General features: G+C 33.9%; 4 protein-coding genes across 5 annotated transcripts; 1 reads left to right on the top strand and 3 right to left on the bottom strand.

Moving 5' to 3' along the window:
* Positions 1–207: 207 nt before the first annotated feature.
* Positions 208–3,684, bottom strand: LOC106745266 (odorant receptor 4-like). Its single transcript, XM_014620718.1, has 5 exons — positions 3,539–3,684; positions 1,467–1,802; positions 856–1,057; positions 620–775; positions 208–255 (listed from the first exon to the last, which is right to left on the bottom strand). Exons 1-5 carry the CDS (start codon positions 3,682–3,684, stop codon positions 208–210), a joined length of 888 nt encoding a protein of 295 aa, XP_014476204.1.
* Positions 3,685–4,789: 1,105 nt separating this feature from the next.
* On the bottom strand, positions 4,790–8,930 carry LOC106745272 (odorant receptor 94a-like). The gene is made up of 5 exons (XM_014620723.1): positions 8,656–8,930; positions 6,421–6,756; positions 5,190–5,385; positions 4,955–5,110; positions 4,790–4,837 (listed from the first exon to the last, which is right to left on the bottom strand). The coding sequence occupies exons 1-5, from the start codon at positions 8,928–8,930 to the stop codon at positions 4,790–4,792; spliced, it is 1,011 nt and encodes a 336-aa protein (XP_014476209.1).
* Positions 8,931–11,248: 2,318 nt separating this feature from the next.
* LOC106745299 (TBC1 domain family member 31) lies at positions 11,249–14,251 on the top strand. 2 transcript variants are annotated; one of them, XM_014620787.1, is made up of 5 exons: positions 11,249–13,013; positions 13,106–13,231; positions 13,376–13,587; positions 13,654–13,862; positions 13,931–14,251. In XM_014620787.1, exons 1-5 carry the CDS (start codon positions 11,625–11,627, stop codon positions 14,179–14,181), a joined length of 2,187 nt encoding a protein of 728 aa, XP_014476273.1. In that variant the 5' UTR covers positions 11,249–11,624; the 3' UTR covers positions 14,182–14,251. The 2 variants fall into 2 exon arrangements, with proteins under 2 accessions (XP_014476273.1, XP_014476272.1); XM_014620786.1 differs by having other exon boundaries at positions 13,106–13,587.
* On the bottom strand, positions 14,234–15,929 carry LOC106745300 (adenine phosphoribosyltransferase). The gene is made up of 5 exons (XM_014620788.1): positions 15,695–15,929; positions 15,345–15,453; positions 15,001–15,232; positions 14,817–14,895; positions 14,234–14,703 (listed from the first exon to the last, which is right to left on the bottom strand). The coding sequence occupies exons 2-5, from the start codon at positions 15,425–15,427 to the stop codon at positions 14,564–14,566; spliced, it is 534 nt and encodes a 177-aa protein (XP_014476274.1). The 5' UTR covers positions 15,428–15,453; positions 15,695–15,929; the 3' UTR covers positions 14,234–14,563.
* Between the last annotated feature and the right edge of the window lie 6 nt (positions 15,930–15,935).

The raw sequence follows: 15,935 nt of genomic DNA, 5'->3' as shown, positions 1-15,935 counted from the left end.
AATCGACATAAGTGTTAATGAACGTAACGTAATAACGTCATCTTCATAGTTTTCCTTTATTTTCCTAATAACGCTATGCGACATGAATGTCATTTGTCGATACTAATTGCCAAAAATCAATACTTCGTATCTTCTTCTCTTCAACTTCCGTGTCTCCTCGAGCTTTTGTTCTCACGATGTAGATAATGTATTGATTATATTCGCCTTTCATATTTGTTGAAGCAAATTGTAAGTCGAATACGACATCTTGAGTATCTGCAAATAATACGCGCACTTGCATGTGTAATATTACTTTAGTTACGTTCACTGATATTTCCACGCATGACTTCGCCGATAACGATATTAATTATTTTATCGAACAAATAATATATAATTTAAATTGGATATCAAATAATGTACATACATACACATATACATACATCCACGAGGGGAGCCTATAACAGTATATATATATATATATATATATATATATATATATATATATATTGTATATAGTCTATTAAAATATTTTTGATCAACATATTAACCTATCCAATCTTTATATGAAATATATTCAAAAGTAAAATTTATCAGCAAAGTCGGATATGTGACCACATATCGAAATTTTTTTTATACTAACAGTCATAAAGGACTCAAGGTTCATGGAAATGATATAAGCACTGGTAATTTGAATAGGCATAATCGCACGTCTCATTATTATTATTAAAGACTTCTTCTTCTTCTTGTTCAGTGTTATCCATTCCATTTTAAAAATGTTATCGCTCAGCTCACAGCTCTAATTGACATATTTAAAAAATAAATATCGACATAAAAGTTAATTGTAGTCAATAAAAATGGAAAAAGCGACATTTGTACCTTTAACTTCACCTCGTTTCCATACCAACAGTAAAAGAAAATTTGCGTTAGCATGCACATCATGCACAGTGTCATTTCAACATGCTTAGCATGCGATGTCGTTTTAGTTAATCTATATAGACTAAAGCACACCACCAACGTACTTATTACAAATTGAACAATAACAAGAAGTCTAAACTTTGTATTTATAATAAAGGCGAATCTGAAATTTTGAATAATTTTGCTTTTGCACGAAAACATCGTTCGGTAAAACATAAAATACAACTCGACTCAAATACGGCATGAGTACATTTATAAGCTAGCAGGACCAAATCAGCAGAATTAAACCGAATCTTTTCAAATATTTAGTACCATTTTGTATTAATTTGTACTACCAATATAAATTTTGTATCTCGTGCCACTTTAAAAAAAAAATGTGGCGCTGTCAGCTTAATATTAAATATTCGAAAGATCCGATTGTTTGATTCTACTGATATGGTCCTGTTAGCTTATAAGAGGTCATAAGTGCACTTATAGTAAAAACAAATAGCGTATTATAAAACATCAACACGTTTGCGCATTCATAATTGCGCAACATAAATGATTATTAGGTTCATAAAATACAAACCGACCTGAAGATATAACAGTGTTGGCGGATGCACTCGCTGAGAATATCAGAGTAAGATATATTTTCTCGAAGACGATACGTTAAGATCTCGATTTGACAGCAAATATGGACCAAAAATCCACAGAAAAGACTGTCACAAGCAATATTCAGAAAAGACCCAATAATAAGACACATAAGCTGATGAGCGAATGTCAGAGAGTACAATATTGTCGACGAATAATCAAATGGCAACCATGCTGGGTATGTTAATTTTCGTTTGTCAAGATTTATGCACAGAGACATTGACACGACAAACGAACATGTCGCTATTCCCAGATACACGTAGCGCCAAGTATTAATTCTGCGGAATGAATACGTGTATGTATAGTGTATCTTTTACAGAAAAGTATTAGGGGCTTGAATTAATCTCGCTGTTGACTAATAGAGGTCAGTGATTGTGCTATTTCAACATGCCCGAAAGTAACTGTTGATGTATATGAAAGTATTGTCAATAGGCTTTAATAATCAGTGTGTGACATTAGATCGTAGTGCAAAGAACATAATTTTTTATTGCATTGAAGATGTCGGGTTTCGTATCAAAAAAAGAGCATTTGTGGAAAACATTACTTTTCTGCTTTTATCTCAAGAAATCTGCTGCTGAAAGTCATCGTTTGCTAGTGGAGGCTAAAGCACACCATCAACGTACTTATTACAAATTGAACAACAACAAGAAGTCTAAATTTTGTATTTATAATAAAGGCGAATCTGAAATTTTGAATAATTTCAGTGTAGTTTGCTTATGAGAAGCATACTTTATCTGAAACAACTTGTAGGGAATGGTTTAGACGATTCAAAGATAATGATTTTAACGTGAATGATAAAAAGCGTTCTGGTCAGCCGAAAAAGTTTGAAGATGGAGAATTGGAGGAAGATAATTATTGGAAGAAGATTCATGTCACACGTTTAAAGAGTTGTCGAAAACTAAATGTCGACAAGTCAACCGTTAGCAAACGTTTACAAGCAATGAGAATGATCCATAAGTTACGAAACTCAGTCCCACGTGAATTGAGAGAAAGAGACATTGTGAAACGTTTAACCATTTGTGGATTGCTGCTTCAAAAACAAAAACAGAAATCGTTTTTGTATCGAATTGTATCTGGCAATGGAAAATGAATTCATTACGACAATCCTAAGCAAAAGAAATCATGGGTGCGTCCCGGCGAACCATCAACATCAACACCAAAACAGGATAATCATAGAAAGAAAGTCATGCTGTGCATTTGGTGAGATCAAGTCGGTGTAGTGTATTATGAGCTGCTGCAACCGAGTCAAACTATCAATGCTGAATGCTACCGACGACAATTACTCAATTTGAATCGAGCACTTAAAGATAAACGCCCGCAATACGCTAAAAGACATGACAAAATTATTCTTCTCCATGACAATGCTAGACCACATGTTGCAACGGTGAAGGAAATCTTGGAGACACTTGGATGAGATGTCTTACCCCACTCGTCCTATTCATCGGACGTTGTTCCTTCAGATTACTATTTGTTTCGGTCTATGCAGGTCTTTCTGAGCAGCACTTTAGTTCTTTCAAAGATATAAAAAAATTCCTCGATGACTGGATCGCCTCGAAAGAACCTAAATTTTTCTACCGTGGAATCCACGTGTTACCCGAAAAGTAGGAAAAGGTTGTAGCTTCCGAAGGACAATACTTTGAATAAGATATAATGTACCGTTATTTTTAAATAAACATGAGTTTTTGTAGTAAAAAACAGTGAGAATTAATTCAAGCATCTAATATTATAGGCTATAATAAATTGGCCAATGGTAAATTATTGTTGCTCAGTAGTTTTATTATTCGTACGAGTAATAAAACTACTGAACAATAATAATTTATTACAGCCAGTAATACTTTTTTGTAAAGGATATTTTCTTATTTGTAATAATTAGGAAAATCGGAGAATAAATTAGTCTCGAATAAATTCAAATATTTTGATATTGCGACAGAATTAACGTGATTAATATTATGATAATTGTTAACAAAATGAGAATATTTTTGTTTTATGATAATTATTATTTGCCAATACTTACTCTATGTCCTTGTCAAATGTATACTGAATCTTCATCTCGTTCGGTCTTAACGGTCTGCATGGCTTTTTCATCAATATATCGAGCAGCGTGTTGATGTTTTTGCGATTTATCAGCAAGCTGAACAATTTACAGCTGGAGATGAACATCGCGAGTAGTATGAAAAAATCATTAGAAAAATCTTCGGCATCGTTCACTGTCAGAACTATGTACATGAATTGCGACAATATGAAGCTGTTCAATATGACTATTATTACGATTGAATACACATTGTATGCTATGCGTTTATACAGCGAGCTGCAGGAATCTGGCCGCCAGCAACCGCATATCGTCAGCAGCTTGAATGTAAAATTAAGAACGAACATCTGAAGAAATCGTGATATTTGATGTCGTGTGTGAAACACGTGATATAAGTATCCGTTATATATTTCGAGAGAGTAATCTATTTTCGCGTTAATTATTAATTATTCTATCTCGAAATTTTTGGAATTTTTGAAATTTTACTATAAATATTACTTATATGACTGCAGCAATGTGAAAATCTCCTGTGCATTATAAGTTTATTGTAATTGTACAGCATATCATATAGATATACCATATATATTTTTGCAACACATTATGCACTTTGGACGATAATAACCAATAAATGGCATATAATAAATCCCGATACAGTATATAATAAATTCTGTACGGGGAGAGACGTTGACTGATGCAAGCATCGACAGTCTATAGCGTTGTGGATCGAATTTACTGAATGCGCAAATATTCCGCCCCTCCGTAGTCGATAATTATATTACGTCGCAGCAGTACCCCTCGCAAAATAATTTTTTTATGAATCGTATTTGTAATATAGTAGCAGCAAAACTTCTTACGACAGCGCGAAATAATAACATTTTCAAATGCAAGAATGTTTTCTGTTCTGGGAAGACAGTACATAGAAAACATAAAATGAATTCATTGAATATTAAACAATAAATCATAGGTCATTATAAAATAATGTGTACATATAAATTATACTACTATGTGTATATATAAATTATACTACCACATAAAACTTGAATTATCCTTTATATTAAAAAACACTTTTGTGGACGATAGTAAACCTGTCGCGAAAATAAATCAACGGTATTAAGTGAAGCAGTTTATATTGTACTCTGATTAATTTGTACATTCTTTTAAATTTCATATAATATAAATATGAAAAACATTATCAACAATGGTGTTACTCTTTTAATTGTCTTTAATTCTCTAATCTTACATTTGCTGAAGTATATTGTAAGTTGAGTACGATGTTTTGAGTAACTGCAATAAAAGCAAAATCGTTCGTAATCAAATTTTTCACTAGGCTTAAAACCAAGGTTAGATTCAATATTTATATTTTATATCGAAATAAAATATTGTATAATTCTGTGTACTAACACCCACAAATGATTCGAGATTCATAGGAATAATATAGGCGCTAATGAACTCGATAGGCACCGTGCTTCGTCTCGTGATTATTAGCAAGTTCTTTTTTGCACTTTGTTTCAGCGCGAGCCATTCCATATGAAATATATCGTTAATTAATTGCAGCCCCTACAGTTGGAAACAAGAAACATCGACTGAAATATAAGTTGGAAGAATTTGTGGAACGCAAAGAATTAAAGATGCGCACCTTTAGTTTGACTTCATTCCCGTACCAGCAATATAAAAAGATTTGCGTCAACATACACGACATGTACATGCCTAATTCGACAAACTTTGCTCTCGTCTTGCTCAATTGATACAAAGTGAAGCACACCACCAGCGTACTCACCATGAACTGAAAGGTAATAGTGAATCTGAACTTTTTGTTCATCCGAAGGGCAAACCTAAAATTAATTAGACACCTCGTAATTTATGTGATAACTTATTGACAAAAATTGACGGTTGATATAGTGACGGAAAATTACGAGACAGAAATTTAAGTTACTGTTAGCAGCTCTAGTTAAGGATTTTTTTAATGTACCTCGCTATACCTCAGCGAGAAATGAACCATCGAATCAACGTCAAATCGATGTCAAAACAATCAAAATTACATTGAATTGACGTCGATTGTAGTGGTCTATCGACAGCCATTTATAATTTATTTAACCTAAATATAGACTTATATAACGACACTAGTTACTGTAATTATAAAATATTGTTTGCAACAAAATTATGTTAATACAAACGAGATAAAACAAACCAATATTAATTTTATTTTAATAAAAAAAACTGTCACTTTATCGTTTGTATCATCTTTTCATTTCATAATGCATCCCTCCATGGTTTCGATTCTGTAGTGGTCATTCATCCTTTTCCTAATCGTGGTCAGTGTTGCTTTACTTCTGTGATCGAATAGGAATTTTTTATATCAATGTGTACTTGAGCGGTATCTTAAGAGATTATATAATTGAAAGATAATGATTCTTATATTTTTCAAAAAAACATTGTAATGGCATACTATTGGAAAATGTTGGAAATAACTCAAAGACAATCATATGGAACGGAAATTAATATGACAATTTGAAACGATGACGTCGATGATTATATTGTATGACTCTTGCTTATCTTATTTATATTCTTGCACCTACTGTTATTAATGATTAAAACTTTTTTCAGCTTCGTTATTATTCGGGAACTTATAAAAAATCTGTTTAATTGTTCAATTGGTATAAAATTAATATTTGTTATAATATATCGAAAATGACAGAAATATTGACCGACATTAATCGACACATTGACGTCGATTCGACTTTTCATTTCTGATTGGGTTATAACAAGCACATTATATTATTCGAATCCATTTTTGCAACTCGATGTCAACAACTGTAGGAAACACAATTTTCGTCATAACATTAATTATATATAAAAAAACAACGAACTTGAATATGAGGTTGTGCTGAATAACGCAGTCTCGAAGCACTTCTGGATCGCGTGCGATCTTTTTTAAACGATAACTCAGTATCTCTATTTGGCAACAGATATGCAACAATAGCCCACATATGAGTCCGTCGCAGGCGACATGCAAAACAGATCCGATTGTCAGGCTTATCAGCTGATGGAAATATGTAATGTGAAAAAGCGTCGTCGACGAGTAGTCATACGGTAACCACGCTCTGAACGTCAACTTTTCCTTTCTATAGTCCGTGCATAACGATGCTATCGCCGTGGACGCACACGTCAGCTCGACCAGAATCGCATAATGTAAAGTGTTCGTCCTACAAAAAGACTGCGGACCATTTTATTTTTCACTGAAAGACCTACATATACTATATGTAGTGTCATTATTACGTTAAAATATTTTTTTATTGCTTTAATAAAAAGTTTCTTTAAAGACATTTCGATCATATTCGTACATAAAAAAAAACTACATCTAAAGTCTATCGAAAATTATACAGGGTGCATCAGCTAAATCCAGACAAAATAAACAATGTATTTAACAAAAGTTTATTGGTCAAACGTACAAAATTACATAAAATCTTTCTTCGTGTCATTTGTGGAACCGTTATAGACAAAAATTACTCAATGTAACCACCGTCTACAGCGATTACTGCCTCGATCTTGGGCCTGAAACGATTGCACGCTCTCTACAACGCCGGCTTGTCCATATTGAAGAATACTGCTTCAATAGCGGCCTGGAGAGATGCTACATTAGGATGTCTCGACTTGTGACTCTTTCAAGCACACTCCACACGTAATAGCCCAATGGATTTAAATTTGGATTATTCAGAGACCAAAACTCTGCTCCAAAACATGTCGACGTTGTCCGACAGCCAATTTTGGACCAAATGACTCGAGTGAGCTGATGCGCCGTCCTGTAAGAAGATATACGGCTTCCTGGAAGCAACAATGTCCATCCATGGCTAGACTACGAAGAACGCGTAAATATACTTCCTTTGTAACGGTTTCTCCATTATTTAAAAAATACGACTGTATGACGTCATCCTCAGTGAAGATAACGCTTGGGACGTGAGCAATGGCTGGTAATTTCGTCCTATCTTCAACGAGGATATCTTCGGGGTCATAGGCGAGCCAACGGTCGTTCCTGCGTTTCACTTTTGCGTCGTTGGTAAACATTTTCTTGTCAGAAAAAACTTCTGACGCGTTCCGCAGATTCGTTTTTTAACGAACACACAAGCAAGTTGTAGCGAGTAACTTTCTTCATTCTAGCAGCCTTAGACAGCATCTGTTGTACCTTTATGACTTATGACTTGTAACGTAGATCTTCTTCGGCTATTCAGTACATGGTAGCCTCACTCACATCCAAAATTGCCGTCAATTTCCTGAGAGACTGCCCTGGGTCTTCTGCAATCAGTTTTTGGACCCTTTGAGCAACTTTCGGGGTCCTTGCCGACCTTTCGCTTGAATGGCTCTTTCTCGACAGGTTCGCGGAACTTTCTTCGGACTTCTTCGAAGCCTTATATTTAGTGGAAACTTCGTAAACTGTCGATTTCGGATATTTAAAGAACTAAATTATTTTGATCGGCGTACGTCCAGCGCGAAGACTTTCAATAATCGCCACTCTTTGGTTATATTCCATGCTCAATCTTGACTGCTCAGCCATTTTTAGGTTATGTTCGTTCAGAACATTGTTTTAGCTTACTCAGGCACAAATATCAACTTGCGCTGAAATAAAATATAGCGGGAAATTCAAATTGAAATTTGTCCAGATTTAGCTGACACACCCTGTAGAACTTTTCGACAAACAGAACTCTAATAATTTATTTTTCTTAATTTTCTTTGAAGAATTTTTTTCAAATTTGTGCATCTTATACAGAACGATGTGGATTAATATTAAAATAATATTTCATTAAGGATAAAATATAAATTATTTTTGGCATTGTGTTGGCGTGCGATAAAGTTACGTACAGCTTTACTATTTAATATTTACTCTGACGCGCTAACTGTTGCGATGCAACATACCATAAAAAAATGAATAATACATCAAAGTATCACAATGTAATATTTCCGAAACAATTTAGTTTGAAGACGAAATTATTGATGTAATGTTTGCGAATTAATATTCAAATTTACAATCAAGTTCTATGCTAATTTTCGAATGATACATAAATTTAGACTTTCAAGCAACTAGCAAGCCGTTATCTCACAATACTTACTCGATGACTTTGTCGAATTTCTGTCGTATTTCCACCTCTACAGGTTCGAGAGGTGCACATGGTTCTTTCGTGAGAATATTTGTCAACATCACAATATTTTTACGATTCATCAGCAAACTATACATTTTAAAGCAGGAGACGATCATAGCGAGCAGCATGTAGAAATTATCCATGAATTCTTCTGGATTGTCCACAGTCAGAATTATATCCAGGAATTGCGATAATGTAAATGTATTTACCAGCAAAAATATAAAAATTGTGTAGAAGTGATACATTAAGCGTTTGTGAGGAGATGTCCAAGAATCCGGTACCCAACAACCGCAACTCGTTAAAATTTTAAACGTAAATTCTAGTATTCGCATTTCAGCTTTCTCAGTTATTATGTTTTTTCATACGACGAAAATCAATCACTAGTGAAATTATCGGAGATATCAAAGTATTCTTATTTTTCTCATTACTGAAGTATTAAACAAACAATTTTATGGCACACGTTACATAATGATTTATTATAGATCAATATTCCGGAGAAGCTAGAAACGGAAAACAATTTTAACTTGTCAATCAGAAATTTTTCTTTAGTTTAATTTGTCAAGCAACAATTTCATGGAAAATATCTGAAGTTGCTGTAGAGAATACTAAGATTGTTTCCTTGGCGGTACAATACAACAGTAAAATGTTGAGGGAAATTGACGTGTCGTTATACACCTATAGCCTCGCGATCTCCCGATAATGATACACTTGTACATGACTTCCCCTTCTATATGTGAGATTTCATTATTTAAGTCGTGAATATATATACTTTGTGCGATGTTGTCGTACATCAAGCACGCGATGTGGTCATTAAATACCGACTTAATATTGCAATATGATCGCATAATGATCTGATAATAAAATAGATATTAGGAGGAGAGAGACTGAATCTGGGGAAAATAACATGTGCATGGGCGTAACCAGGATTTCAGTCAGGAGAAGCAAGAATGTATCATCGCACAAAATTTATTAGCATATTTATGTCAAAGTCAGTTTTCGCGAATCTCCGGTAAACTTTCTTAATACTTCTTCCAGTTTCTTTCTCTTCGCGAGCACCATATCTGTCTACACTTAGCATATATAGTCCACTGAAACGATCTTCTGACATTCCTGGTTGACCGCAACCAGGTTTTCACCTTTCACAATGTATTTAATATCAAAAGATCTTTCAATGGTATTCGTTGTGCACGGTTGCGCCCAGGAACATGTGGCGGTGAAATTGAGTTTTCATTACATTCACTTTCATCAAGCATTGCTAATATTTTATCATTAGTTTTTAATTACAGAACATGTGCTGCACTTTTTTTGTAGAATGTAATAATCATTATGTATCAGTTACATTTCTTTACTTTTATGATTTTCACAATTTGTTTCTCTCCTTTGCGAAAATTTCAGAGTGGGCAAGTGCTTTCCCTGCCTTCTCCCATCCTTCTTGACTGTGTTCATAAACACGTGTTATATATAACAGTTACATGTAACAGTTATATCGTTACGTGTGAAATTATAATATTATTAATCCAGTCAGCCAAATCTGTTAAAGTAAATCTTGTCAAATACTTGCTACAAATTTTGTTAACAAAATGGTGTCAGATTTGATATATAATCTATTAGATCAAACGTTGTTTGTGCAAATTGCCAGCAGAAAAAGAATAAAACTTGTTAACATAATGTGTAGGTAAATTGATGTCAAAAACTGAGCAAGATCTATGTGGTGGTTAAACACTAAATTGGTGCTAAAATTCGAGTAAGATCTGCAAAACAACAAAGTATGAAGCAAGAATACTTTACGAAACTATTCCGTAGTAGTTACGAGCAAGGCATCATTACTAGCCGTGATAACGAACTGCTTGCTGTAATGGTGTCTTTTGCTTGTGCAAAGTCCATTTCTTTTAGAAATAGGCGATCGTATCGATATTTCAAATATTGATATTTTAGTGCTAAAATACCGATATTTTGTATTTTGCCGCTCGAAATTATCACACGAAATTACGAAATACTAAGCCACTTTTAGATACACTTTTCGAAGAGAAAGTTCAGAATAGGGCCTTATTATAAGGATTCTAACAGGCACTCCACGTGAGCGCTCACGTTTGATGGTGAGTTACCTGTCCCCATTGAACTCATAATATACTGAAGTGAGCCATCAAGGAGTAAAGAGGTCCCATTCATAAAAAAGAATACACATATTCTGGATGTATCCTTCTCTTTGTCATAGTGTATGTCCAAAAAAAGATGGATATTCCTCCAAGCTATTTATCTATCCTATTTTCTGGGCCGCAAATTTCTGTAGTTTAATATAAGGGAAGGCTTACTTCAGTATAATGTAGAGCCCATCCCTGTCTGTATCCAACTCGCGATAAGCAAAGTATTTCTGTTAATGATTTAAAAAATAAGTTTTGGACAAAGTTTTGCGAGATGAAAAGTTGTCTCATCATTGTATATTATCAGTGTCTAGTCATTGTATATTATCAATGATCATGTATTTATACAGATATAAAGTTGTTCTGAATCACCCTGTATATTGTTGAATTCGCTGCTGGCTGTGGTGCGCATGTGCGAGAAAGTGTTCCTGTCAGTAACACTGAAGGATATTTCTCCGATACAATAATTGAAAAACATTCGCATATGAACAATCACTCGGATGTCTAATTCGCACACGGACAATTATTCTGCCGTCCACTAACTACTTATAACAACTCGGATATCCGAGAGCTATATATAATGAAAACAATATCAACACATCCAAGTTGGTTATGTCACGTCTGACACGTCCTCCTTATTTTGTTCTGCTAGGAAAAAAATAATAATAAAGATAGAAGTCAAAGAGATGAATTCAAAGAAATTCTCGAGGAAATAATTACATATCGGAGATTATATCGAATAACTAATCATATACTGCAATTGCTTCATGACATTTGACAGTTTACTGTGTCTTTACTATGTATAATAGAGGGTGGAATAAGTTAATTAAAAGTAATGACAACCACAAATATGAACTTAAGGCTAACGCCGAGAAAAAGCAATGTACAACCAGACTCAGCTTTGTGCAATTGGCTTTTGATCATAACGAAGAATGCCTCGTCGTAGTGGATATCAAAGGTGACTTGTATTGCATCGATTTGTCTGAAGATGTCCTGTTGTATAAAAGACTGGGAAAGATTGGACAAGCCAGTTTTCTCGCGTTCAACCCCAGATACAGAGGGGAAATTTTGGTAGGATGCAACACTGGTGACATAAAGATTTGGAAGCTGCACGCAAACTTAGACGAATTACTTTCTATTTTATCTGGACACAAGTTACCACCGACACATGTTTCCTTTTACAAAAGCCATTGTCTAACGTACTCTAGAAACGAGGTCATAATATGGTATCTGCAATTCTATAGTAAGACTCATCAGCTGAAAGTTAACGCAAAAAATGCTGTGATAAGAAAGGCTATTTTCTCAAACGCTGGTCATATCGTCGTGCTTTACAACAATGACACTATGCAAGCTTGGATGTTCAAGCAATTGGACAAGGATACCAAGATCGACACGAAGTTATTTGGCACACATCATATTAAGGATTTTATCTTTACGACAGATGGCAGAGCTATGATAATGATTGGCAAGAGAGGCATGAGCATTCTTAATACATGTGACTGGAGTTTGTTGAGAAAATTATCTCTGCCTGATAACTTTGCCGAGGTAAGACAGTTGTCGGTCATTCCACGTCCGTTGGATGGCGGAGCGAATAAAATCGTTGCACTACTGTCTTCGAGATACACTCTTCATTTTTGCGACATAAATCGGTCAAGCTTCCTCGAGGTATCTGATGCCATCAGTAGAGTTAAAAAATTCATAGTCTCATCGGCTGGCAGATATATAGCATACATAAATCAAGAAGGATATCTAAGCATAATGCACATGGACAAAGTGATCCCAGGAAAATGTTCTCAATTGAAGAAACTGTTTGAGTTAGATAGACCGCAGGCGCACAAAATAAGCGATCATTTAGAATGTGTTAGACAAAGTATGAAGCAAGAATTAAATATAAAACGATTGGTATCTATCTTAAGGGAATTCGGAGAATATCCAAAGCAGTATCGTACAATATTCTGGTCCACCATCCTGAAACTCCCGGCTAATAGAAGCGCCTATCTTGCTTTGGCAAGTAAGATAACACACGGAGGACTCATATGGAATACTTTAAGAAACTATCCCGTATCAGATAAGAACAAAGCGTCATTATTGACCATGACAACGAACTGCTTGCTGCAATGGTGTCCTCTACTCGTGCAAAGTCCATTTCTTCCCAATTTGGTCTTCCCATTTCTTATGGTATTTCAGGTAATTTCTTATTTCACTTTGGAAAGATATATCGCTTATCGAAATGCCTGCTAAAACATATTTATTTAAGTATCTATTCATGTTTGTTTCAGAAAGACCCCTTACTTGCTTTTGAGTTAATCCTAAGCATACTGCTGAACTATTGCCATAACTGGTTCGAATACCATCCTCTTCCACCACTAAATATCCTGGGAATTATTGAAAATATTCTACTGGAGGTAGATCCTCAGTTATTAAACATTTTCTGCGAACATGGTATAACAACCAGCGAATACGCATGGCCATTACTTCAGACTGTAATGAGCGAAGTATTATCGGGTGATGAATGGTTGATACTGTGGGATCATTTAATGACATTTCAGAAGCCCCATCTTCTGCTGATGTGTGTCGTAGCTTATAGCATTTATTCAAGAAAAAATATAATTTCCTTGATACAGTCGTCTGGAGATTGTCGTGAAAACATAAAAGAATTTTATAGCACTCAAGGTCACGTTAGAGCCAAGGATTTATTAAAAATTGCCAAAAAATTAGATCAAGAAGTACCAGAACGAGTGCATTCTAATAGTTATCTAAGGTATCGTTATAATAACATGCAGGACGTTAATCACGTTCATATTAAAACTAAATGAATCCTTCGTAGAAGTGAAATGTTGCAATTGAATGAAACCGGGCCCTATCCCTTATTTATGCTGAAGGAATATCCCAAGTTTCTCATTGAAAATTCCTATACATCGGATTTAAAGAAATGTAAAAGACAAGGACGTTCGCAAAGCTGTAATCACGAGATTGCGAAATCCAGTTGGAAGATTAATACTTTTGCAAAACAAATTCATGAAAACGGATTGAATGGTAAAGTATAAAATGTTTGATTTAGGTTAATTTATTCTAGAGAAAAATCTTTTATTCTTTCTTTTCAGAAGTACAGAAATGCAGAAGTCCAGAGAATAAAAAATCATATTACCAGTATTCACATCAAGATCTAGATTCGCAACCGCTAGGAACACAAATATGTATTAAATGCGAAATGAAGGATGAAACCTCGAACTTTAACGACGATACACCAAAAAATTATGAAAAATTGCGACGAGATGTGACGAAACTCGAATATGAAGTACAAAGCTTTTTAGATGTGCTAAAATCTGATAGATCAAAAGTAAATATCAGCTAGAACATATTTATGTGGGATAAAAATTGATGTTGTAAGACTCAGATAAAGTAAATAAAGTATATAAATAATATTTTAATGTGATCATTGCGCACAAGGATATTATTTTATAATAATCTAACACATTATAAGATAGGCATCATATTTTCCAGAATTATAGAATGTCTACAACTTCAAAATGTTATGTCATCTATTTTTATATTGTAATGTATAAAATATGGAAATCTTTTGTACGTATCTATGTGCAAAGTAGAAAAATATTATTTTTGTATCTGCTGTGGAAGGAATGTATAGTCGTAATACTTATTGCATTATTGTATGAGCGCAAAATTTCTCATTGTACTTTGTCAATTATTTCTAAAAAATTAACATATATGGTTAACTGTTAATCGTATTGTACAAAAGAATGAATAGGTATCCCGACCTTATCACGGCCTTTCAATGTAGTCAATTCTATTATCACCAAGCATTCGACTACATCAGCACCTACTGACTTCAATAGTTGTACAGCTGCAGCCATAGAACCTTTAAATAATTTTCTCTATTAATTTTATATGATAATTATCATCTTAAACATGTCATGCACATATGATCTCTACTTATGTTTGCAGTTTAATATTTTTTAAATTATATTTTACCTCCAGTTGCTAGTAAATCATCGACGATGAGTACTCTAGTGCCATTTTTAATTAATTCTGTTTGCAGTTCAAATGTAGCCTATGTAAATGATAAAATATTAATCATTTTCTTATGTATTTTATATATGAGAATTTCTATATTTTAGTAGATTATTATTTTTTCTTTAATTTGATCGATATATACCTTGCCGTACTCCAATGTATAATTTTGTTGTGTGACTTGGCCTGGAAGCTTGCCCTGTTTCCTAATAGGCAAGAAAGGTTTGCCTAACTCCATACAAATCATAGGACCAAAAAGAAAGCCTCGTGAATCCAGACCAATAACTAAGTCAACTTGTAGGAATAAAATATGCTCCACAATTAAATCCTTCATTGCTCTTAGTGCTACGATATTTTGAAACACGCCAAATATATCTCTGTAACAAATAATTAACATAATATAAACAGTATATGATAATATAAACATTTAAATGTGTCCTGATAAGAGTAAAGATAGACCAAAATCTACAAAATTTTCTTATTACTTACCGGAAAATGACCCCAGGTTCGGGAAAATCAGGATAAGACCTTATAGCATTCTTCAATATTTGCAATTTATCTTTTTTGTCCATGGTAAATAATTGTAGATTTGCAATAACTTACCAATGACAAAGTTATGTTGTACGTTAAAAATATGGAATTTAACAAAATGATTAATTGTAAGCGAAAATTATAAATTCCATAAAATTTGTAATTCAACAAATTTATAAGATTGTGAAATATCTCAACAAAATAAATTTGGATAACACTTAGATACAATGATAAGGCACTCGAATTCTTCTGACTCAACAAAAAGTTATTTTAGACAATTTTACCAATGCAAAGATAATTTACCCTACCATAGAGCAAGTGCACGTACAATGCCGTAGCGTCTTAAGCCTGTATCGGACTACGGATTGGAGATTGAGATTAAATTAAATTTGTTAACAAAGTTAACTAAACTCAACTTTAATTAAATTTAGTGAACTTTGAACCGATTGGTCAAATTTTAATTCAATCTTCAATCCATAGTTTGATACGGACTTTACGCCACCATACGTGCAACCTTGCGTTACGTAACACGTAAAGCCTGTTCTACAA

This window comes from Dinoponera quadriceps, unplaced genomic scaffold (genome assembly GCF_001313825.1).
Source record: "Dinoponera quadriceps isolate SergipeBrazil2010 unplaced genomic scaffold, ASM131382v1 scaffold1527, whole genome shotgun sequence".
NCBI lineage: Eukaryota > Metazoa > Arthropoda > Insecta > Hymenoptera > Formicidae > Dinoponera > Dinoponera quadriceps.
Note: the sequence above shows the minus strand (reverse complement) of the source record. Positions and strands in the feature narration are given on the sequence as shown.